Raw genomic sequence first — 25113 nt, 5'->3', positions numbered from 1 at the left:
GGTGGCCAGCCAGTAAAGGCCTTAAAGATGAAGGAATAATGACATGGCCCCTTCCTCATCTGACCCAAACCCTATCGAGAACTTGTGGGCACTTCTTAAACGCTAGATTTACGGGGAGAAAAACAATACACCTCTCTGAAGAGTGTCTGGGAGCCTGTAGTCACTGCTCCACAAAAAGCTGATCGTCAACAGATCAAGAAACTGACAGACTCCATGAATGGAAAGGCTTATGACTGTTATTGGAAAGAAGGGTGGCTATATTGGTCATTGATTGATTTATTTTTTTTTAAATGTCAGAGATGTTTATTTGTAAATTTTCAGTTGTTTGTTTATTATTCTCACTATAACAGATGAAAATAAACAAGTGAGATGGGAAAATTTTCATTTTTCCTTTAGTTGCATAATAAATCTGCACACTAATAGTTGCCAAATAATTGTGCGCACATATGTATTCCCCTGATGATGTTCACACTTACATTTCCGTTGTGAAACATTCAGGTTTCAGGTTTATTACATTTTGGATTGACTGATAGCACTGTGTTTGTTCCATATTAAAATTAATCCTCAAAAATACAACTTGCCTAATAATTCTGCACTCCCTGTATACACACACACACTGAGTATACTTTATACAAAAAAAAAAAATTATTTTGTCATACCTTGCATAACTGAATAACCTTTATGGCACAATAACAATTCAATACATTTATGGTCACTACAGTATTTGGATTTAATAATCGTCATGTGGGAAAAGGCTGACTCACATAAATAAGTACAGTCAAATAATGCAGTCAAGAAGCTTTAGAATTCAGCCAAGTGAAAAATGACGGCTGTCCGATTAACTGCGATTTTAGTTCCCTTTCTTTTCGCTTTCTCAGATCGCTTTTTGGAAGGACGTCAGTTTCGTCGTTTCGAAAATACCTTTCCACATTTTCCTTCTTTGGAATAGCAATAATAGATTGACAGATCAGACAAACGCACTTCGATTGTGACATTGTCAGAAAAAAATACTCTTCCAATTCCACATACAGCCCATACCCTCCCCAAACATTTTTTTTTTTAAAATCCTTTCTTTAGTTGATATAAATTGGAAAGCTAACTAGATCACAGCCAGAGTTTTGCAGTAGCTCACGTGTATGATCGTGCATGCGAGATGACCAGTGTGTCAGAAGAGACGAAATCTCAGACTGGCAGCCCTGTATGTCAATCAAGTGGCAAATGCCATAGGGAGGATATATGATACGTATATACGTTTAAAAAAAAATTTTTTTTGAATGCAACGCGATCTACCTACAGTACCTTTGTGATCTACCGGGCGATCGCGATCGACGCATTGGGCACCTCTGATATAGCGGATTGGACAATGGATGGATGGATGGATGGATGGATGAAATTAAGGGTCCACAAGAGTGGCATGTTGATATTTGTTCTGGAAGTCATATTTAAGAATTGTAAAAAAGCAGATGTGTCAATGCCCACCAATGGATCACTATTAAAGAAATAAAAAATCTGTAAACCTTCCCGAAAATGTCCAATACTATGGGGGGGGGAATGACTCAAGTTTGATGGACTGACTGATTAAAGTCTGACTGAACAAATATTTAAAAATGTAAGCAAAGTGTCTTCAAAAAGATAAATTTAATTTTTGTGAGACTCTGTACTCTTAAGTTGGGCGTACAAAATGTGATTTCTGGCACAATTTAAAACCCGATTTCCAACTGATGACCGATTTTCTGTGTCAGATAGAATTTCAGTTGTTGCCCTTTGACCGGTCCTCCAATACAAGGACAATAATGGGAAGACTTGCATGCAGAGTTTTTCTTACCTGTCTGATCGACATGGTGCAAAGGATGTAGAGGAAAATGAAGGAACAGTCAGTGTAGTCTTCTCCCAGTAAATTTCGATGAGACAGGCCTTGAATATAGGATAGAGGAACAAATGGAAGCTTTGCGACGACCCGTCCATCAAATCTGCAAAGGAAATCAAAACGCTTCATTCCTTATTCATTATGAAATAAACACTGTGCCAGCATCCTCCCTGGGAAAATAAACTCAGATTCCAATTAGGCCCATTGCCTCTTAAGTCAACCCTACACAAGGTTGAGCAGCTATTGTACCCTAGGACACCAACAATTTACTACTAACATGTTTTGAACAGACACCAAAAAACAAAACTGACAAGCTTGTTTATGCTTTTCCTGTCCCACAAATTCTTTGGTGAGAACTCCACTTTTACGTTGTCCCAGTCTTTCTGGCTCCTACTCAAAGGCTATTAAGCGGTCTTATAAAAGTGTTTCATTTAGATCTATGAATGCATACTTATTCTTCATTTCTATGGCTGGATGAACTTACTGGAACTCTAGAGCAAAATACAGGCTTTTAGTTTTGCAAATTAATACTTAATTATGAATTAAGTAAACAAAGCTACAACAACATTTTCATTTAACAATACGGTTTCCAACAGGGTCTTGCATTCTTAACGAGTTCAGCTAGAATGCATCACTTTCAATGTTCCTATATGCAAACATCCATCCATCCATTTTCTAACCCGCTGAATCCAAATACAGGGTCACGGGGGTCTGCTGGAGCCAATCCCAGCCAACACAGGGCACAAGGAAGGAACCAATCCAGGGCAGGGTGCCAACCCACCGCAGTATATGCAAACACTTTTTCTTTTGTTAGATAAACTTAATCCAAAGCAGTCTTCACCTTACTGCACCCAGTAATATTTAGGAATATCATGGGAACTGTTCCAAAACAATACGTTTGTGCTTTCTTGGTTCAAACAGAGTTACACTCAAAAATAAGCTTGTGGATACAGTGGTGTTTGTGAAACACTGCTGTGAATCTTTGTAATCATCTGAGGATACAGTGCATCCAGAAAGTATTCACAGCGCATCACTTTTTCCATGTTATGTTACAGCCTTATTCCAAAATGGAATAAATTCATTTTTTCCTCAGAATTCTACACACAACACCCCATAATGACAACATGAAAAAAGTTTACTTGAGGTTTTTGCAAATTTATTAAAAATAATAAAATTGAGAAATCACATGTACATAAGTATTCACAGCCTTTGCCATTAAGCTCCAAATTGAGCTCAGGTGCATCCTGTTTCCCCTGATCATCCTTGAGGTGTTTCTGCAGTTTATTTGGAGTCCACCTGTGGTCAATTCAGTTGATTGGACATGATTTGGAAAGGCACACACCTGTCTATATAAGGTCCCACAGTTGACAGTTCATGTCAGAGCACAAACCAAGCATGAAGTCAAAGGAATTGTCTGTAGACCTCTGACAGGATTGTCTCGAGGCACAAATCTGGGGAAGGTTACAGAAAAATTTCTGCTGCTTTGAACGTCCCAATGAGCACAGTGGCCTCCATCATCCGTAAGTGGAAGAAGTTCGAAACCACCAGGACTCTTCCTAGAGCTGACCAGCGGAGAAGGGCCTTAATCAGGGAGGTGACCAAGAACCCGATGGTCACTCTGTCAGAGCTCCAGAGGTCCTCTGTGGAGAGAGAAGAACCTTCCAGAAGGACAACCATCTCTGCAGCTATCCACCAATCAGGCCTGTATGGTAGAGTGGCCAGACAGAAGCCACTCCTTAGTTAAAGGCACATGGCAGCCCGCCTGGAGTTTGCCAAAAGGCACCTGAAGGACTCTCAGACCATGAGAAACAAAATTCTCTGGTCTGATGTGACAAAGATTGAATTCTTTGGTGTGAATGCCAGGCGTCACGCTTGGAGGAAACCAGGCACCGCTCATCAACAGGCCAATACCATACCCAAAGGGAATCATGGTGGTGGCAGCATCATGCTGTGGGGATGGAACTGGGAGACTAGTCAGGATAAAGGGAAAGATGACTGCAGCAACGTACAGAGACATCCTGGATGAAAACCTGCTCCAGAGCGCTCTTGACCTCAGACTGGGGCGACGGTTCATCTTTCAGCAGGACAACGACCCTAAGTACACAGCCAAGATATCAAAGGAGTGGCTTCAGGACAACTCTGTGAATGTCTTTGAGTGGCACAGCCAGAGCCCAGACTTGAATCCGATTGAACATCTCTGGAGAGATCTTAAAATGGCTGCACCGACGCCTTCCCATCCAACCTGATGGAGCTTGAGAGGTGCTGCAAAGAGGAATGGGCGAAACTGGCCAAGGATAGGTGTGCCAAGCTTGTGGCATCATCTTCAAAAAGACTTGCTGTAATTGCTGCCAAAGGTGTTGTGTGTAGAATTCTGAGGAAATAAGGCTGCAACATAAAATGTGGAAAAAGTGATGCGCTGTGAATACTTTCTGGATTTCTCCAGTTTTGATGTCACTACACTGGTTACCTGTGTCATTCAGGATTGATTTTAAATTTCTGCTTACAGTTTATAAAGCCTTAAATAATCTTGCCCCATCTTATATATCAGAATGTCGGACACCTTATATTCCAAATCGTAACCTCAGATCCTCAAATGAGTGTCTCCTTAGAATTCCAAGAACAAAACTTAAAAGTGGTGAGGCGGCCTTCTGCTTTTATGCACCTAAAATCTGGAATAGCCTGCCAATAGGAATTCGCCGGTAGAGCACTTTAAAAAAACTGCTGAAAACACATTTTAACATGGCTTTCTCATAATTGCACTGTAATCAAAATCCTGATACTCTGTATCTCCAACTCATTATAATAACTATTCATGGTGGCTCTAAAATCTGTATTAACCCCTACTCCCTCTTCTGTTTCCTTTTCCGGTATCATCAAAGCACCGTGATGTTCCAACAATGATGGACAGTTTAAAAGCCAGAAGTCTGTATGACCATCAACATTTAAGTGACTCCGTGAGAACCCTAACTACAAAAAGGACTATTTCAGTAATGTGAGGTAGAATGCCCAGAGGGGGCTGGGCGGTCCCGTGGCCTGGAACCCATGCAGATTTTTTTTTTTCCTCCAGCCGTCTGGAGTTTTTTTTCTGTCCACCCTGGCCATCGGACCTTTCTACTTTTCTATGTTAACTAATGTTGTCTTATTTTAATTTCTCATTTTGTCTTTTATTTTTCTTTTCTTCATTATGTAAAGCTCTTTGAGCTACTTTTTGTATGAAAATGTGCTATATTAATAAATGTTGTTGTTGTTGGATGCACTGTACATATCACTAAATTAATTGTGTGTGAAAACACTTAACCTGCAGTCCAAGACCAGTTTCACATGCAGTGATGTCCATGTTCTAGTTTTAGTTTTTAAATCAGACATATTTGTTTGATTTTGTATTTCAATTTAGCTATTTGGTCATGTAATGTCATTGGATTGGCAGTATAATGTACTGTTAATTTCAATACAAAGTAATTTTATCTTATGCCTAATAATGAGTCTACATCAAATGTAAAATATACACAAAATACCCATGCCTCTAATCTTTTTCCTGCTCATATTTTCTATTTTTTTACTTTCCATATTTCAAATTAAAACAAGTGTGTTTTAACAATGATTGAAATGCATCTTACAATATATTGTGGATGTGCGAGGTGTGGTTTATTATTTATTTATAAAGCACTTCAAAAACATCAAGGCTGACCAAAGTGCTGCACAATTAAAAAAAAAAAAGAAAACTCAACATATCAGACACACAAAACCACAGGGTAAATGAAACACAAACACATAAGAACTGAAGAGATTCTTAATAAAAAGTATACAGATAGCCAACATATCATACTGGGTTAAAAGCCAAAGAGTAAAAATGTGTTTTCAAATAGGATAGTGAAGGAGCCTGCCTAACGTGCAACGGCAAATCGTCTCAGAGTTTTGGGGTTGCAACTGAAAAAGCTCGATCACCTCGGAGTTTGCATCGTGTCTTGGGAACACGTAAAAGCGTCTGGTCTGCTGACCTGAGAGAGCGAGACGGGACAGAAGGGTGCAGCAGTTCCGACAAATAAAGTGGGGCACAACCATTAAAGGATTTAAAAACAAATACAAGGATCTTAAAATGAATTCAAAAACGAACTGGAAGCCAGTGAAGGGAAGCCAAAATCAGGGCAACGTGCTCATGCTTTCTTGGGCCAGTTAAAAATCGAGCAGCAGCGTTGTGCACCAGCTATTTAAAAAGTCTGTTTAAAAGCTGAATGCCAATTTGTGATCCACACAAGGTAGCAAGTCTAGGAAGGATAGTGTATTTAAAGGCACTAATACGTTCAAAGATTGCCTAGCTCAAGCTATAGAGCTCAAGGTATTTCGGTTTGACTTTGTAAAGTGAAACTTTACAATGCAATATATGAAATTAAAACAGCCAGTCATACTTTCATACCAAAGTCAAACAAGACTTCATCCATCCAGACAATATTCAGATTTTAATGTCAATAAACCTAGTAATTTAAATGCCACCTACTACTTAATACAAGCTTCTACAGGAAGCCAGTGAGGAGTGACATGTGCCCGCCTTGGTTGGTTCAACACCACATGTGATTTTGAATCACCGGCAGCAGCTTGGTGACACATACTGGCGCTCTTGCCGACAGAGAGCTTAAATTTGACAAGACAAAAGCTTGGCACAGGATTTGTGCTGCATATTCTGTCAGATTTGGTCTGATCTTGTGGATATTGTACAGAGTAATTCTGCAAGATTGAGAGATTGCACCAACATAGCCCCTAAAGGACAACTGGTCATCAATCAACACCACAAACTTGCATACCAGCTTGCAAAGCACGGTAAGCTAAGCTGAACCGAGACGGGCAGCTAAACAGATGGGATAACATGGTGGTCCATCTTTGCCGGTTGAGCTGGAGATGCTATTCCTTCGTCCAGTTTACAATATTAGTGAGACATGCAAAGATATTGCGTGGTCCTCTGGAGTGACTCATAGGTACAGTATATCAGTGTCAGCATAGCACCAACAGAAGAAGAAAAAAAAAAAACAAAAACATTTGGACAGCATGAAAGGAGATCTCACATAATCAGTGTGTCAAGTCAGCCAGCTGTATGCTCACAATGTCCAGGATACAACATATATAATATTGTTAAATTAACCACATCCAGAAGTTAGAGGTATTGATTATTTTGACAAAATTGCAGTATTTTTGAAAGAAATAATTATTTATCCTTTATACATCCTACAAATACTTAAGGGCGGAGACTGATCACCAGTTGCAATTCGATTAAAGTTATTTTGATATAGATGCTAATTCCCAGAAAAGGCTGTTTTTTCCTTGTGCAGGTGCCCTTTTTAGATTTTAAACCTGTGTCTATGTAAGATTATTGTTGATGCACAAACCAAATGACTTTCATATTTAGGATAATAAAGTTAAAGCTGAACCGAGTTGAGGACAATTATTTGAATATATTTTGTATTTACTTAGGTGACACTTTCTAATTAGTCATAAAAGCATGGTTAATGTTAGGCTTACTAGAATAAAATCAATTAAATTTCACAAAGTTTCTCTTGTTAAAAAGCGCACACAATAGTCACCACAATGCCTCAGGTCTATATCAGTAGGTCAGAAAAAAAACTGTATACTTACATTGAATTAAACATTCCCATCAGTGCAGTAAAACAGAAACCAATGGCAAACATGGACTTCATGCGCACCTAAAAAACAAAACAAAAAAAAAAAGCCAACAATTGTTAAATATTACACTCCTGTAGCTCGCAATTGCTTTAATTTGAATCTCACTGTAAAAATGCAACATAATCAAACAACTCATTTGATTAGCTCCATTTTATTCTTAACTCTAAATATTTCTAATACAAATCCTTAATAATTCAAGTATGGCAGACCCCTCTATGTCTGCTCCTGCCACTTGAGATTATGGCATCATTTAGGTATCTTGAGGCTGGCAGTGTCAAGTACAAGAGTTATTGTATAGAGCAGGGGTCTCCAACCTTTTTTTTCCCCCCCCATGAGAGCTACTTTTACAAACTGAAAATGGCAGAGAGCTACTCATGTTTTGTAATGTTTATTCTCATAGCTTATTTCAACCCAAACAAAATGAGTAAACTTGTTTTGCCTGAACATTTACAAAATATTGGTGGCCACGATTCACATTTTGCATTAAAACATCTAAACAAATATTTAGTTCACCTGCAACTGCATTTTGTATGTCTGTATGCTTTTTCTAGTTTTCTCACACTATTGAATTAAAACATGAATGCTGTCAAAACAAAACAAATACACAGATATTACCTACTCATTTGTCATTTTGTTCCATGTTACTCTTTCACTTCACAAGAGTATTCAGATATCCAGTTGCATGTGTGATGTGTTTTTTCAGTTAGAGAGATGACTGGCACTGCATGGAGACAGCAAGAGAGGAGCCACTCAGGTTCACTCTCATGGAGTCATTTAAATGTTCGTCTGTCAGTTTTGTTCTGAACTTTGATTTCACGACATTCACGTCAGACTCACAGAGGTATGGAGACCCAAACAAAGCAGACACTGTCAGAGCTGCTTGGTGAAGATTCTTATAGTTATCTGACTCTACTGAGCTCCAGAAATGCTGAGAATGCCGTTGAGACTTTAACTGCACAATATTTTGAAGGTTTACTAATATGTAATATATAAAATCCAATGTCTGTCTGTCTGCTTTTCACGAGAGAACTACTTAACGGATTTAGATAGGGCTTTTTCTAGAATTTGCTTGAACATTCCGGTTGATTTTGCAACTTCTCTCATTTCGCTATGTATCAGAGTTTGTTCGCGGTACCAATTTATTTGTGCAAATCCAAGAAAAAGGCAGAGAACAGGCTCTCCTCAATTACTCACTCGCCAGCTTTGGGGCATGTACCTTAACTCTGCTTAGCAGGCGAACGACAGAACAATTGAATTCAACTTTGTTTGATATTTAAAATAAAAAGTTGCTTAGGTCTTGATGAGTTTGAGTCTGGATATTCTCAAGTGTATGACACATTGAAAAGATAGATTGCAATTCAGATTGTGGATCATGATTTTGTGTTAAAAGGATCGTGATATGATTTTTTGGAAAGATCGCCCACCCCTAATATGACTAATCAAATTTATGTGGGATTCATTAACCCTATGGCGAGCTACTTGGAAAGGAGTTGCGAGACCCCTGGTATAGAGTGTTTTTTTTAAAATACCCAAAAACTGGTATGTGTTCAATTAAAGGCAGCTGCGAACTATAAGCATACACAAATGCATTTCACTAATAAAGCCTAATGTCATAAATTAAGGTGTGTACAACTTCAGTAATGAAAGAAAGTTAATTTCTACTATTGGTAGATTTTGAGAAACATTATAGTATTGTAGGAGCAAGCCAACTGGTATAAAGATAGGTGGGGCTGGATGCATGATTAAAAGAATTCTGTCACACACGTACATGACAGCACTGCATACCTAATGTTTCAGGAAGACCTGCGCTACATCTCACAAGCCCAGAAAAATGTAAGAATGCAAGTAGACACTTTCAGAGGAGAGAATATATAGTAGCCCAATGCAGAAGATGAGCATTAATGTTGGTCCATCACAAGAAAAAATGTGTAACAGGTAAGGATGATCACAGATCCTTGCTGTGTTACATAGAGAACAGCGCAATAGTAAGTATATCTAGTGGTAAGTGCACATTTGTTATTCTACGAGGAGTTTCGCATCACTAGTGACAGCAGAGAAGTGTGATTAAGGACGTAAGGTTTCCTGACATACAGAGGGATGAACAGATGATTTGCCATCATTACATAAACAAGCTCATTGTTACGCTTAACTGCTATTCAGTGTGTGCCTCACTTTTTTCATCTCGGTATTTGTTACATTTTAACACAAAAATAGTTTTAGATATGAACTAGTTAACGACACAAGGTAAATCATTTAAGGAGGTTTCCACTATGGCAGAAGGTCAAACTTCACTCCTGCAGGGCGGCTAAAGTGGCGACTCGGTTTGGATCCAGCCACTTTCTACACTATTAATCATTTGCTAATCAAACAGACTAGGTTGCCTTAATTTTCACTGACTTGCATTTTAATGCTTTCATTTCTTCTTTAACTAGCAGCCAAACAATAATAAAGACATGCAAAGCAAGCAAAAAAATGACCAGGTGACCCAAGATCCTATTTGCAAATGTGTCTTTCGTTCAATAGCTATCTCAGAAACATATATCAAAAAAAACAAAAAGAAAAGAAAAAGTGAAGGCCTGAGAAATCCTAAACTGTTGTGTTTCACAAAGCATCTAAATGGTGATTTCAGAAATAAAAATTTCAAGTCTTGGAAAAATCTTTTGAAATGTCTGTTGTGGCAGAATGTGAATGCTAACAAGCAACAGAATTAAATGACAAGTTTCATTAACAGCACATTTACAGTTCACTGTGAAAACGCTGGTCCTCTAGGACTGTATGAGACCCTTGGTTTAGTTGGTCATCTGCTTGGTTTTCACCCCTTTATTGTTTGGCTGATGGTTAATGAAAAAACAAAAACAAGTAAGCAAGTCAATTATAATAAAGGAAAAATGAAAAAAAATGTGTTCAATTACAACAATAACTGGATTACTAATTAAAGAAAAGTGGTTTGAACCAAAACCAGCAGCCACTGCTGACATCAGGGTCTGAGTTTGACGCCCCTGCACTAGAGTATAATTTTAAAAAATAAGCTTTCTTTTGTTACTGAAGTCATGCACTTGTAAAGATATATTAGGCTTTATTAACAAAATACAGCCATACCTGTTTATGCATGCTCAGTATCAATAACTGCCTTTATATACACACATACCAATTGTTTTAGTCCTGGGTACCCATTGAACGACTCATTTTCAAGACAACGCTATGCCAAGACTCTACACTGCACACCCCCAGTCCATGATTAAGGACACAAGACACTGCAGCTTGGTCGGACACAGAGGGGTCTGTCACAGGTGGTCCACAGCCAGACCATTTTCGGTATCAAGTGACATGCTAAGCCTACCCCTGGCAATCTAGAATGTGTCGATCCGAGTTGCTAAATTTATTATATTGAAGATGAATGGTGCTCAGTAAAAATTGTGAATACCGAAGCAGAACTCGAATGGATTTAAAAAAAAAAAAAACCTGCAAACTTTACAAAATGGAGGTTGTATCCTCTATTGATATTTAACAACTTTGCTGTTGGGAGTTCCACAGGCTAGTACTTTTGGATTGGAATTTTGGAGAGGTCTGGGTGTACAGTAATCCCTCACTGCATCGCGCTTCGACTTTTGCGGCTTCACTCTATCGCGGATTTTAAATGTAAGCATATCTAAATATATATCACGGATTTTTCACTGATTCGCAGATTTCTGTGGACATTGGGTCTTTTAATTTATGGTACATGCTTCCTCAGTTTGTTTGCCCAGTTGATTTCATACAAGGGACGCTATTGGCGGATGGCTCAGAAGCTACCCAATCAGAGCATGTATTACATATTAACTAAAACTCCTCAATGATAGAAGATATGCTTCCCGCGTGGTGCTTGATTGTTTGCTTTTCTCTCTCTCTCTCTCTCTCTCTGACATTCTCTGCGCCTGACAGGGGAGATGTGAGCAGAGGGGCGGTTTGCCCAGAGGCTGTTTGCTTAGAAGATACAGACGCTCCTCTAAAAAATGCCGCCTTATCACGGTGCTTCGACATACTTAAAAGTCCATAAGCACGTATTGATTTTTTGATTGTTTGCTTTTCTGTCGCGCGCACACTCTCTCTCTCTCTCTCTCTCTGACATTCTCTGCTCCTGACACGCATTCTTTTAATTGTGAGAAAGAACGGTCATCTCTGTCTTGTCATGGAGCACAGTTTAAACTTTTGACTAAATGGTGTTATTTCATGTCTAGAGGGCTCTAATAATGTTAACAGTGTGGGACAGTTTATAAGGGCTTAAAATACATAAAAATAACCATACAAACATATGGTTTCTACTTCGCAGATTTTCATCTATCGCAGAGGGTTCTGGAACGCAACCCCCGCGATCGAGGAGGGATTACTGTACTGCAAAATGTCAGTGCTGGAAAGCAGACAACTAGACTCACATTCAGAAGAAGTAACACGTTTTGTTTTTTTTTGTTATAGAACAATGGGACACCTCTGTGTTCTTGCTGGAATATTGGCGAATCCACAGATTAGAATCGTCTACACATTTCAGGGAACCAGGAAAGTCTTATCATTATGTAATCCAGGGATATGTTGGAAGGAGGAGTAAGGCCAGGTTTATACTTCACGTGACGCTACGCATGCTCCAGCGGACGCTCCTGTTAAGCAAGCATTTTACTGTTTACAGTGATCCCTCGCTATATCGTGCTTCGACTTTCGCGGCTTCACTCCATCACAGATTTTAAATGTAAGCATATCTAAATCTATATCACAGATTTTTCGCTGATTCGCAGATTTCTGCGGGCAATGGGTCTTTTAATTTATGGTACATGCTTCCTCAATTGGTTTGCCCAGTTGATTTCATGCAAGGGACGCTATTGGCGGATGGCTGAGAAGCTACGCAATCAGAGCACGTATTACATATTAAATAAAACTCCTCAATGATATACGATGTGCTTCCCACACAGTGCTTCGCATACTTGAAAGCCCGAACAGAACATACTGATTTTTGATTGTTTGCTTTTCTCTCTCTCCGTCTCTCTCTCTCTCTGACATTCTCTGCTCCTGACGGAGGGGGTGTGAGCAGAGGGGCTGCCTGCACACTGGCCTAGAGGATACGGATGCTCCTCTAAAAAACGCTGAAAGACTAACTTCACATTGCTCCCTTCCTTGCAGCTGCTTTGTCTGGCAGTGCTTCGCATACTTAAAAGCCCGAACAGCCCTATTGATTATTGATTTTTGATTGTTTGCTTTTGTCTCTCTCTCTGACATTCTCTGCTCCTGACGCGCACTCCTTTGAAGAGGAAGATATGTTTGCATTCTTTTAATTGTGAGACGGAACTGTCATCTCTGTCTTATCATGGAGTACAGTTTAAACTTTTGACTAAAGGGTGTTATGTCTAGAGGGCTCCATTAACGTTAAAAAAACGTATTTAGAAGGTCGTAAACAGGTTTTCTATGCTCAAACTGTGAAAATATTCGATTTATAAATAAAGAATCCTATTTCACGGAAATTCATTTATCGCGGTAGAGTCTGGAACGGATTAACTGCGATAAACGAGGGTTTACTGTATACTTGTGCACGTACTTTACGTAAATCTGGAAGAATCCACCAGGTGGCAGTGTGAGATATTACCACGGTGAGAACAGGTTCGGCTTCGCTGTGTTGTGAATTGCCTGGAACACCTATTAAATTCCGATAACACCTGACCGAAATATCTCTGAAAAGAATGTTTAATGATTAAATCCATCAATTCAGAGATGTGTCCATCCCAGCAAGCATTGGGCACGAGGCAGAAACAATCTCTAGATGTGGCATCAGCTCATCGCAAGGTGAATACAAGCACTCACACATACGCTGGCATCATTTTAGTGTAACCAAATCTGCATATCTTTGGAAGGAAACTGGAGCACCGTGGAAACCCAAAAGGAAAACATGTAAACTCCAGGCAGGGAATACCAGCGACGTGACTCCCTGCGAGACAGCAGTGCTACCCCTCCACCACCGTGTCACCCCCATGTGTGTAATTATTAACAGTATTCATTACTTAAATGAAATTAATAATTTATCTGTAAAACGCAACATACCACTTTCATGATGAAATGCATTAAAGTATGTATCAAGTATAAATATAAAGATTTTAAATGTGCAGAAAGTTAGAATATCATACATTTAATGTGTTCTGTGTGGTGATCTATTGCAGTTTGCCGCTGCTGTCAGGTCAAGAGGAAGCCCCAGAAAAAAAGACACAAAACATGGTATGTGAGAATTAAAAAAAAAATGTATTATGTCATTATGATTGAGAATATGTGACGCTTGAATATAAAAGCTACACGAATACATCTGTATGTCAGCATTTTGCTCCATCACATCGAACCATTCATCAAACATCGAAGCAGGCACATCGATCATGTAGGATCTGCTTAGAGGCTTTCTGTCACATGTAGATAGTAAACAGAGACTCTGACGTCACATTCCGACTTTTATCACACTGCGCCCCCGACTTTTTGCTGGTACTGCAACTCGCGCACGCATCGCATTAATTTCTGAGGACCTGCTCAGAGGATGTGTCAAATGAACGCTGGGAACCCGCAACAGCCATGATGCGGGCGCGTACGTATTCTGAACGTGAAGTATAAACGAGCCCTAAATGTGTGGTTTGTTCTGTCCCAGTTTTTTTATTTTCATTCACAGGAAAAAAAGGTACCATCAAAATGTGTTCAGTTTACAGTCTTCAGTGTTGCATTTCAGCCATTTTTAAAAGATGTAATTCATCTGGAGGAGTTTAAAATTTTAATAGGCCCTGCAGCATCTTCCATTTGGTGACAATGCAACAGATGTAAATTATCACATTTTCCATTTAAAAGGAGGTTTATAACAGGTGAAGGGGGATAATAATTCATTACATTTATATAGCGCTTTTCTCAGTACTCAAAGCGTTATCCACACAGGGAGGAACCGGGAAGCGAACCTACAATCTTCCACAGTCTCCTTACTGCAAAGCAGCAGCACTACCACTGCACCACCTGTGAAGATAATATGTTACAGGCAGATAAAGTTTATCTATTTAAAGTTTATCTAATTTTTCCAAGGAGAAGTTATTACTTCACTATTATGGTATACTGTATATTAATTTGCCACATGAAATTTTGTTCAAAAAAGTGAATCATTTTATTTTGTAATCCTGTCTGCTGCTGCAGTTTGCAATGGGGCTAAAGGTTCCCGGGTTACAAAATGTGAGAACAAAAGTCTTAAACTTGTCCAATATGTCCAAGCCAAGATTGCTACTGTGCAATATATGAGATTTTGCAAAATAGCATATATCAGTTACTTTAGGAAGGAAGGAAAAGGAAAAAAGGCTAAACATTTTGGGAGATTCAGGTAAAAGAAGACCGGTTTTGCCCATCACCTCACTACCCATCATCCTGTGTGTCAAACTTTCAATCCCAGGGGTGCAGTTTCCTCCAGCATATAGTTTCACCTCAGAAAATTGTCTGTTATTGACATTATTAAATGTTGATATCCATATGGGAATTGTTGTCTTTGTTCTTTAGACAACTACATAATAATTACCACAAAAAATGTCACACAATCACTTGCAGACCTTATGCTTCCAAACATAACATGCTGTGAAAAAAGGGATGGATGTAATTTATATCACAGCACATGAACAACTAAACTTTTTGGTTCCCCCACACCCCCCCAATTCTGTGATAAAATCCAGTTAAACACACAAATACCAATGTATCTGTAAATACACAGGGAGAACATGCAAACTCCATGCACTCTGGCTCTGGAAGTCAGAAATGACAGATCTGCTGAACTTTTACCTGATTAAAACTAAATGTTTGCCTACAGTGTCTGTTCAGTTTTTGTCACTTGACTGCACACTATGCATGTGCTCACTCTACAAAGACCCTTCATTAATGCGGTAGTCATGTTTACTTTAATTAACCTTTACTGCTTCAGACTGAAAGCATTTGGCAAGTTTTAAGGCTTTTGCTTTCACGTTTGGACCCTGGGTAGCCACACTGTTAAATGCAAGAACAGACAAGGTATTATTTAAAATGTATTAAAAAAAAAAAAAAAACACTTCATTTTAGAATACAACAGAATGTGGAAAGTTAACATATACTATGACAGAAGAAATAACTGACTTGAAAAACACCAAACTTATCGTTTAACAAAAAGGCTGACCATTGGTTTGGGAAAGGCAGCACTGTACAAATTGGGACTGGTGATGACTCTCCTGATGCATCAGTTAACTGATATCCCATTCGTCACCTAGGATAACAGTTTGTGTAGTGACTAGTATGGAAATGCAAGTAAAAATGGACACAAATTGGTTCTCCTGCAGTTTTGCAAGGCTAAGCCTTTGCAAAAGGGCTGCTTAGGAAATAAGAACAGCCAATTGACAAGGTCTAGGATAAGGTGAGAAAGCTCCTTGGACATCCAATCTAATGAGAATGGAAGAGCAGGACAAGTTGGATGTCCTGACAATGCCTGGGAACACCCCAAGATCACCCGGACACTTCTGACGTGAAAAGGGGCATGTGGCTAGCTTTGACAGCCTGTTAGCAAGCAAACCTCATCTATACAAAGTAGCACAAAAAAACAAAAAAAAAAAACTGGATGAGTTTCAGAACTCCACATTCAGTATTTGATCTGTTTTAACATTCACTTATGGACCTGATAATGTTTAAAAACTTTTATACTATGTCTTTACATGGGACTTTGATAAAGTAATGCTAGAAAATACTAGAGTGGAGGGCCTGCACAGTTGTCAAGTCAAACACATAACTCATAACTTCAAAGGAGACCCAGAAGGTCTAAAGACACATTAATCATACCATTGACAAATCCCGGTTGTTGTTCTTCAGTTTCTCTTCTTGTCGCTCTGGAAAAATGTACAAGAGAAACAAAAGGTCAAATTTCATACATAGTGAAAATGAATCAATGAACCTAATTTAAGGTCATACATTCCTCAATCAGATCATCTTCTATACAACAAGAAAAAACACACATTGCTGCTCAAGCAATCAGTTTTACTACTTTTCAACTTTTAACCACTGATGTATAATTAATGTACACCCTTTGAGTATATACATCCAGAGTGAAATATGTACACAAGAAATTTGACAAACGAGGGGAGACTATTCATTCCACTTGTTGCTTTTTTGTTTAGCAAATAGCTAAGCTGTTCGAATATCGTATTCAGATTCCTCCTAAAGGTTGTCGAAGTTTCTGCTTCAACTCCATGTCTCGGTAGTTTGTACCAGAGCCCTGCAACTCTTTGTAAAGAAGTGCTTCCAGGCTCCAGTTTTAATCGCACTTCCCTTTAACTTCCATTGATGTCCTAGAGTACGAGATTTACCTGGTTTACATGCACATTAAAACACATGGTATGCAACACTTCTATTGCTAAAGACCAGAGAGATTATTTCAAATCCTTGGCATTACACTTGGTTGGAACCTGCAACAGTCATCTAAAGATATTCAGTGTCACTCCTTTGTTGCTGTACTACTTCTAAAAAAAAAAATCTCAGGCCTTATACATCAAACAGTAAGAATATTTACAACTACACTAAAAAGGGGAGACAAGTTACCCTATGAACTTCCACAAAATTCATAATATACTGTAAAACAAACACGGTAGAATTCCTGTCATTTACATTACCAAAAAGTAAAAGCCTGACTCTACGTTACCCTTACTCATTTAGTGCAGCCTACCAGCTAACAACTTATTATGCTTTTTAATGTGGTCACATGTTGATTACCACATGCAATAAAAGATTCACTGTACTATGTACACAAGACAATGAAGACTCTATAAACTATAATGGCAGTTGTAACAGTAGTGCAACGATAGCAAATAAGTCGTGAATACTTTCCAAAGCTGGATTTTTCAGTTTTGTAATTTTTTACTTGCTCTTCTATTATAAGTGATTAGGGCAAATAAAAAAGAAAATCTATTTTGTTAATCTCTATCTATAAATCACAAAACAGCAAAATTGTACTTTAGCACACAAATCTTGTTATTGACATATAATTTTCACTCTGGAGTCAGAAAGTGTCAAGAAATACAGTGCTAGCGCTGCTGCTTCACAGTAAGGAGAGCATGGGTTCACGTCCCGGGTCCTTCCTGCGTGGAGGCCGCTTTGAGTAGTGAGAAAAGTGCTACATAAATGTAAAGAATAATTATTATTACAATATGATCTGTGAATATATACCTACCCATTAATTTAATCTTTCATTTTATCAAGGATTTCTCTATTTTGTTTTCATCGTCCAATTCACCAGCCCCCAGGATAGTCTTATGATAGTCATATGCATGTTGTAACGAGTGGTCATTTCAGTCAAAGTTGCTCTTCTATCAGCTTGAATCAGTCGGCCCATTCATTCTCCTCTGACCTCTAGCATCAACAAGGCATTTTCGCCCACAGGACTGCCGCATACTGGATGTTTTTCCCTTTTCACACCATTCTTTGTAAACCCTAGAAATGGTTGTGCGTGAGAATCCCAGTAACGGAGCAGATTGTGAAATACTCAGACCGGCCCGTCTGGCACCAACAACCATGCCACGCTCAGAATTGCTTAAATCACCTTTCTTTCCCATTCTGACATTCAGTTTGGAGTTCAGGAGATTGTCTTGACCAGGACCACACCCCTAAATGCATTGAAGCAACTGCCATGTGATTGGTTGATTAGATAATTGCATTCATGAGAAACTGAACAGGTGTTCCTAATAATCCTTTAGGTAAGTGTGTATATACTAGTTATACCCACACAGAAATAAGATCTTAGTTCTAAGGTGCCATTTGCTCACATTTATTCTAAAATCTGAAGCTTGCCTCAATACTTGTATAGCACTCCTTTGATGGTATTCATTAGAAACAAATAGCTGAACACAAAACAAAAACATTTCCATGGGTTATCAGTAGAACTGGGTCTTAAATATTTAAAGTAAAACCATCTCCTTAGCAACAGCAGATCCGCAGAGATAATTTCTGTTCAAAAATAATGGTGCAATACCAAAGTACAGGTCTGTGCTCCCAGGTTTCAGCTCCTGCATGTCAATGATAACTGCAACAACACTCTCCTAATAACAGTTAAACAAAACCAATATAGTAAACCACTTCACACAAGTAATAAAAATATCTGTCTGACTTAGGGGTGAACACTTTCACCATTCTTCTTGGGCACTTTTAACTTCAAAATGAAAGCAAGCCCACATTTTTTTTTACTGCAAAGCAGCAGCGCTTCCACTGCACCATTTACAGAGCATGGTTCAAAAAAGGATAAATATCCAGCAAGCGGCAGTTCTGTTGGCAGAATGGCCAGACTGATTTTAGCTGACAAGAAAACTTGTTACAACCAAGGTATGCAGAAGGACATCACTGACCCCACAAAACATCAAACCCTAAAGAAGATGGGCTACAGCAGTAAGAGACCACAGCGGGCATCAATCCTGTCAGCAAAGAGCAGGCAACTGAGGCTACAATTCGCACAGGCTCACCAAAACTGGAAAATAGAAGGTTGTATAAATGTTGTCTGGTCTGATGACTCAATTTCTGCTGCAGTATTCGGATGGTAAGGTCAGCATTTGACTGCAACAACATGAAAGCATATTAATGGTTCAGGATGGTCCTGGTGGTGTAGTGGTGTGTGGGATATTTTCTTGGAACAATTTGGGCTCCTTAGTACCATTGAGCTTCATTTCACTTCCACAGACTATGCGAGTACTGTTTCTGACCATGTCCATCCCTTTATGACCGCAGTGCACCCATCTTCTGATGGCTACTTCCAGCAGGATAACGCACCATGTCACAAAGCTCAAATCATCTCAAACTGGTTTCCTTAACAAGACAATGGAGTTCACAGTACTCAAATGGCCTCTACAGTCACAGTCTACAGTCAATCTCAATCCAACAGAGTACCTTCGGGACACGGTGGAAAGGGAGATTCACAGCTGACAAATCTGCAGCAACTGCATGATCCTATCATGTCAATATGGACCAAAAATCCCTGAGGAATGTTTCAAGCACCTTGTTGAATCTGTGACACGAAGAATTAGAGCAGTTCTGAAGGAAAATGGGGTGTATATATATATATATATATATATATATATATACACACACACACACACACACACAGAGTCTCGCTTATCCGACATAAACGGGCCGGCAGAACGTCAGATAAGCGAAAATGTCGAATTAATGGGAGGTGTTAAGAAAAAGCCTATTAAACATCAAACTATGTTATAATTTTACACATTACGAACCTAATAATCATGTTTTACAACAAAACAGAAATTAACTGAAAAAATGAACTTACAGTTAGAATTGTCTGAAGTTAAATACAGTATGAACTTAAAAAGTGATGATTTAAAGAAATTTCTGATCGTAGGGTGCTGTTTCTTCACTGCCAAGTCTCGCCATATTTGCAGCATCATTATGTCGATTCCTGTAGCTTCTTCTTGTTGCTCAATGTATTTAATTGCAGTTTCTAGAGCCTTAACTCCATCACCCATATAGTCAACATCCGTACGAGTGTATACGGTTTACTACAGCATTGTGACTGCGTGTGTGTGTGTGTGTGTGTTTGTGCCGAGACGTGCGTGCTGTGACATGCGAGTCCCCGTCTTGCACCCGAAAACACGAAGCCGAGTCTCAGTACTTTAGCAACACCAGCTTTATTCAGCTTGAAACAGCAACAGCGCGGTTATTTATTGTAGCGGGATCTGCCAGTCTCCTATACACAGCCACAGCAGTCAGGCAGGGTCGTGGCCAAGTAACTGTGCCCTGTGCATTTATAATGTTCCTTGTATCACCTATCGACGGCAGGCGCTTATAGCCTATCAGGATTTGCTTTTACAGCGAACTGCTTCGGCGCTGGGAGACTGCGATTGCTTTGGAACGCTCTTCCGTGTGTCATCCTGTTGGGTGGAATCCCACAAGAGTTTAGAAACTCACTCACACCAGCCGTGATTCTTTTCAAAGGTAAAGTGCAGGTTAATTTGTTTTATGTATTTTTACTTTATATTTTGCATTAATCAGTTTTATATGAATAGTTTTGGGTTGTGGATTTCTTATGGGGAAATTTGCTTCGATATATCAGTGCTTTGGACTGCAAGAACGTTTCTGGAACAAATTACGCTCGCAAACCGAGGTTCCACTGTAATTAGCTGCGGTAGAGTCGGGAGGAACAAAAAAAAAAAAAAGACTACGCTCACAATTCTTGTTTTTTTTTTTGTGCAGTGGGACGTTGGATAATACGGAATGTTGGTTAAGTGAAGGTAGGATAAGCAAGACTCTACTGTGTGTGTATTATATATATATATATATATATATATATATATATATATATATATATATATATATATATATACACACACATATACATACACACACACACACACACACATATATACAAAAATAGACACATTTTTACCAATTTTTTTCTTCTGCTGGCGTCCAGTTGATTCTGTTATTGTCTCTTTCTTCTTCTCCACTGAAGATGAGGTTGCAGCAAAAGGGGGAAGAAAAAAAAAAAAAAAAAAAAGGATGATTACATTGATATCAGAAAAACAAAACAAGCACTAAATTCTTGAACCTCCACTGAAAGTTGCAATGCTCACGTTTTTTACTCTGCTTTTCCACTTCAGCCTTGAGCCTCTTGTATTTATCTGTCCTATAGACGAGCACCCAGGTTATACCTATGCACAAAAGAAAAAAACCAAAATGTTTTTAATCAATATACTTTCAAGATGTAAAGCACATACACATAAAAATAGGAAAAACTGATTATGGAATTTTAAACACAGAACAAAATTACATTTATACGAATGATACAAAATATGCCAATTTACTGTATGTCATGTCTTAACAGAGCTCAACATGAAGTTCTTGCTATCATTACAAGTGTTGCGCTAGACTTTTTTGCTCAATGTTGCTTTTTAGCTGCGGTGGGCTGGCGCCTTGCCCTGGGGTTTGTTTCCTGCCTTGTGCCAGGTGTTGGCTGGGATTGGCTCCAGCAGACCCCTGTGACCCTGTAGTTAGGATATAGCGGGTTGGATAATGGATGGATGGATGTTGCTTTTTAGATCAGCACAATGTACCCGGGTTTTATTGCGAGACAGGAGTGCGAGGTAGTACTGGACGCCAAATTAACTATCTACAGGAAATGCAGCCACTTTTTTTTTTGTTACTTAAGGAGATTTGGATAGATTTTTAGGTTGAGAATATATGCTGCAGTCAGACTGACCTGAATTTCATCTCACCCCCATTGTCTTTTGGATGAGCTGTGAACTTGGAGACGTGACATGGTGAGCACTGAGGATCCAAAGGCTGCTACGTTCTCAATCACTTTTTAAATTTAACAGATTATCGCATCTCATGGCAAGTTCAGAGACATTCAGGTATTGTGAGCAACCAACTTAAACCTCCTATTTCTGATGCAATTTAATGCCAGGTGGACTACATCTGATACAATCAGACGGAGTGGAAAAAGAGTCTGGAGACTTGTGTGACTTAAGATACTAAAAAGTGAGCACACTTCAATTAAAGCTTAAATGTGTGATGCAAACTCTGAAATGCAGTTGGAATTCATCCACTTTGCCAAAAAGGTGGGCTTCACCATCTTGTTGATGCCTATTTTTAAAATCCTGCAACTGAAAAAGATTCACTCTGTTGTGAACGCAGAGGAGTCCATTCTTAATGCTGGTGTCTCCAACTAGGACCCAACAACATCATCTTCCTCTAGCTGGACGTGCCACCTGATGCCTTTAAAAGTAAACCTGTGGTACTACTACCACCTACAAGCCTGTTATCGACAGCACCAGCTCTTTTCTTTCCACACTTTTTGACCAGCTCTTCTCTTCATATTGCCACTTTACAGCATTGGTCAGTATTGGCTTGGGTTTATATCAAATTTTAGTCTCCATTCTCCAAGAATATACGAGATGAAATTACATGGCGTAAGTTAAATATTCAAAAAATATGTTTGGCTGGAGTATTCCTTTAAATAATCAAGTATTGGGAAACCAGGGTTTATTTTGTCAGAAAGGACTCGCCCACTACATTCTCAAATTTAGTTGTTGCCAACAGGTCACAGGTTCAAGGATTAAAATTAACCAGTTTAAATACTCCATTTGTTTAACTTTAATAAACAGGCACAAACTTAAACCAGGCAATAAAAACGTATTGTTTACATCAGTCAAGTATTAATGCTAGTTTAATTTTTTGTGGATAATATGCAGCATCTGATGGTGCACCTTAAGTTTGTTCTCTGCCATTGTGATGTGTTTTTAATATTACTTTTGTTTTTTAAATTCTTCTTTCTAAAACTTAATGACAATCCAAATTTTTCTATCGAGTCAACAAAAAATTGCACGCATGGATGGATAGAACGTGCAGCATCCAGAATCTTCGACGAGACCAGACCTGTTTTTGGGAGTTGTGTGGCAATAGCGCTAAGCACTGAGCCATCCTATTGCCTCTTGCACGATATCGTCAATGTCACCATTTGCCAGCCAGGCTTCTGAGATGTGGGATTTGCACAGCATGACTGATTGGTGGCAGGTGCCATTGAAAATCCAAGTCAAGGTGAAAGGTTACATCTTATATTTCAAGTCTTCATTGATTCAAAAGGGTTTATTTTCAAAATTGGAGATTGTCTTTCTACCATATAAATTATCCTTCACCCCTCATTAATTTCAAATGCTTCTCAACTTAACACGGAAAGAAAAACAGCTGAGCAGAAGGAAAAAAAAAAGAGCTATATAAAAACACCCACCACGAAAATATTACAACTTCAACATTAACACAAAACGAACGACTGGAACCTTTCCTTCCGAGCACCCTGCCTTGAATGACTGCCGTCCTCATCACTCACCTTCCGCCAGCAGCGCCGTGCATACCGATATAAACACAATAAGAATCGTGTCCGCGAACATGGTACTCATCTTGTCGCTGCCGTTGTCGTTACTTCCTCCACCAACTCCACTTCTTTAGCGATGTGGTCGCTAAAAATCCTAAAGTCCAGTCAGCACGGTCAGTGGTGGCGTTCCCGGGGCATGCTGGGAAACAAGAAGACTTGAGCCTTCTTTATCCCAGCCGAGCGGTATACTGACATCTAGTGTGTGGAAGGAGAATTAATCATTGACAGCAAATTCTAAAGATGACGTGTCTAGGTCAGGGGTTCTCAGTCGCGGTCCTGGGGCTGCCGTCGTGGCTAAAGATTTTCTTTCCAACTAGTTTCCTAATTAGATGACAGTCCTTGCCGATAATGAAACATGGTATTTAACTCCCCTTCTATTTTCCCTTTATCTGCTCCCCTTGAGGGACATCTTTTACAAACATGATGTCGCGTATCATTGTTATGCTGATGATACGCAACTGTACCTCAAAGTTAGTTCTGACATCACCTCATCTGTTAAAAAGCTGTTGAAATGCTTTGAGGATATTAAATATTGGATGGCACAACATTTCTTGCAATTAAACGAAAATAAAACAGAAGTCATTATTTTTGGTCCTACAACATCTGCAATCATGCAGTTAGATAGATAGATAGATAGATAGATAGATAGATAGATAGATAGATAGATAGATAGATAGATAGATACTTTATTAATCCCAAGGGAAAATTCACATACTCCAGCAGCAGCATATTGATAAAAAAAAAAAAATAAATTAAAGAGTGATAACAATGCAGGTATAACAGACAATAACTTTGTATGATGTTAACATTTACCAAGTGGTGGAACTGAAGAGTTGCATAGTGTGGGGGGTCTCCTCAGTCTGTCAGTGGAGCAGGACGGTGACAGCAGTCTGTCGCTGAAGCTGCTCCTCAGTCTGGAGATGATCCTGTTCAGTGGATGCTGTGAATTCTCCATGATTGACAGGAGTCTGCTCAGCGCCCGTCGTTCTGCCACGGATGTCAAACTGTCCAGCTCTGTGCCTACAATAGAGCCTGCCTTCCTCACCAGTTTGTCCAGGTGTGAGGCGTCCCTCTTCTTTATGCTGCCTCCCCAGCACACCACTGCGTAGAAGAGGGCGCTCGTCACAACCGTCTGATAGAACATCTGCAGCATCTTATTGCAGATGTTGAAGGACGCCAGCCTTCTAAGGAAGTATAGTCGGCTCTGTCCTCTCTTGCACAGAGCATCAGTATTGGCAGTCCAGTCCAGTTTATCATCCAGCTGCACTCCCAGGTATTTATAGGTCTGTACCCTCTGCACAGTCACCTCTGATGATCATGGGGTCCATGAGGGGCCTGGGCCTCCTAAAATCCACCACCAGCTCCTTGGTTTTGCTAGTGTTCAGTTGTAGGTGGTTTGAGTCGCACCATTTAACAAAGTCCTTGATTAAGTTCCTATACTCCTCCTCTTGCCAACTCCTGATGCAGCCCACCATAGCAGTGTCGTCAGCGAACGTTTGCACGTGGCAGGACTCCGAGTTGTTTTGGAAGTCCGATGTATGTTGACTGAACAGGACCGGAGAAAGTCCAGTCCCCTGTGGCGCTCCTGCGCTGCTGACCACAATGTCAGACCTGCAGTTCCCGAGATGCACATACTGAGGTCTGTCTGTAACATAAGGACCTT

General features: G+C 39.4%; 1 protein-coding gene across 1 annotated transcript in view; it reads right to left on the bottom strand.

The window, feature by feature from the left end:
* The window catches only part of tmco1 (transmembrane and coiled-coil domains 1), a 29370-nt gene extending 5753 nt beyond the window's left edge, over nt 1–23617 (bottom strand). The window contains exons 1-6 of the mRNA XM_039735476.1: nt 23406–23617; nt 21151–21228; nt 20964–21023; nt 16364–16410; nt 7493–7560; nt 1826–1970 (exon numbers count right to left, since the gene is read on the bottom strand). Of these exons, the coding sequence (XP_039591410.1) occupies nt 1826–1970; nt 7493–7560; nt 16364–16410; nt 20964–21023; nt 21151–21228; nt 23406–23475 (468 nt within the window). The 5' untranslated portion in view covers nt 23476–23617. The remainder of the gene's footprint in view (nt 1–1825; nt 1971–7492; nt 7561–16363; nt 16411–20963; nt 21024–21150; nt 21229–23405) is intronic.
* Nucleotides 23618–25113: the final 1496 nt, after the last annotated feature.

Source organism: Polypterus senegalus, chromosome 14, assembly GCF_016835505.1.
Source record: "Polypterus senegalus isolate Bchr_013 chromosome 14, ASM1683550v1, whole genome shotgun sequence".
Classification (NCBI taxonomy): Eukaryota; Metazoa; Chordata; class Cladistia; order Polypteriformes; family Polypteridae; genus Polypterus; species Polypterus senegalus.
This window is presented reverse-complemented; position numbering and strand designations above follow the sequence as displayed.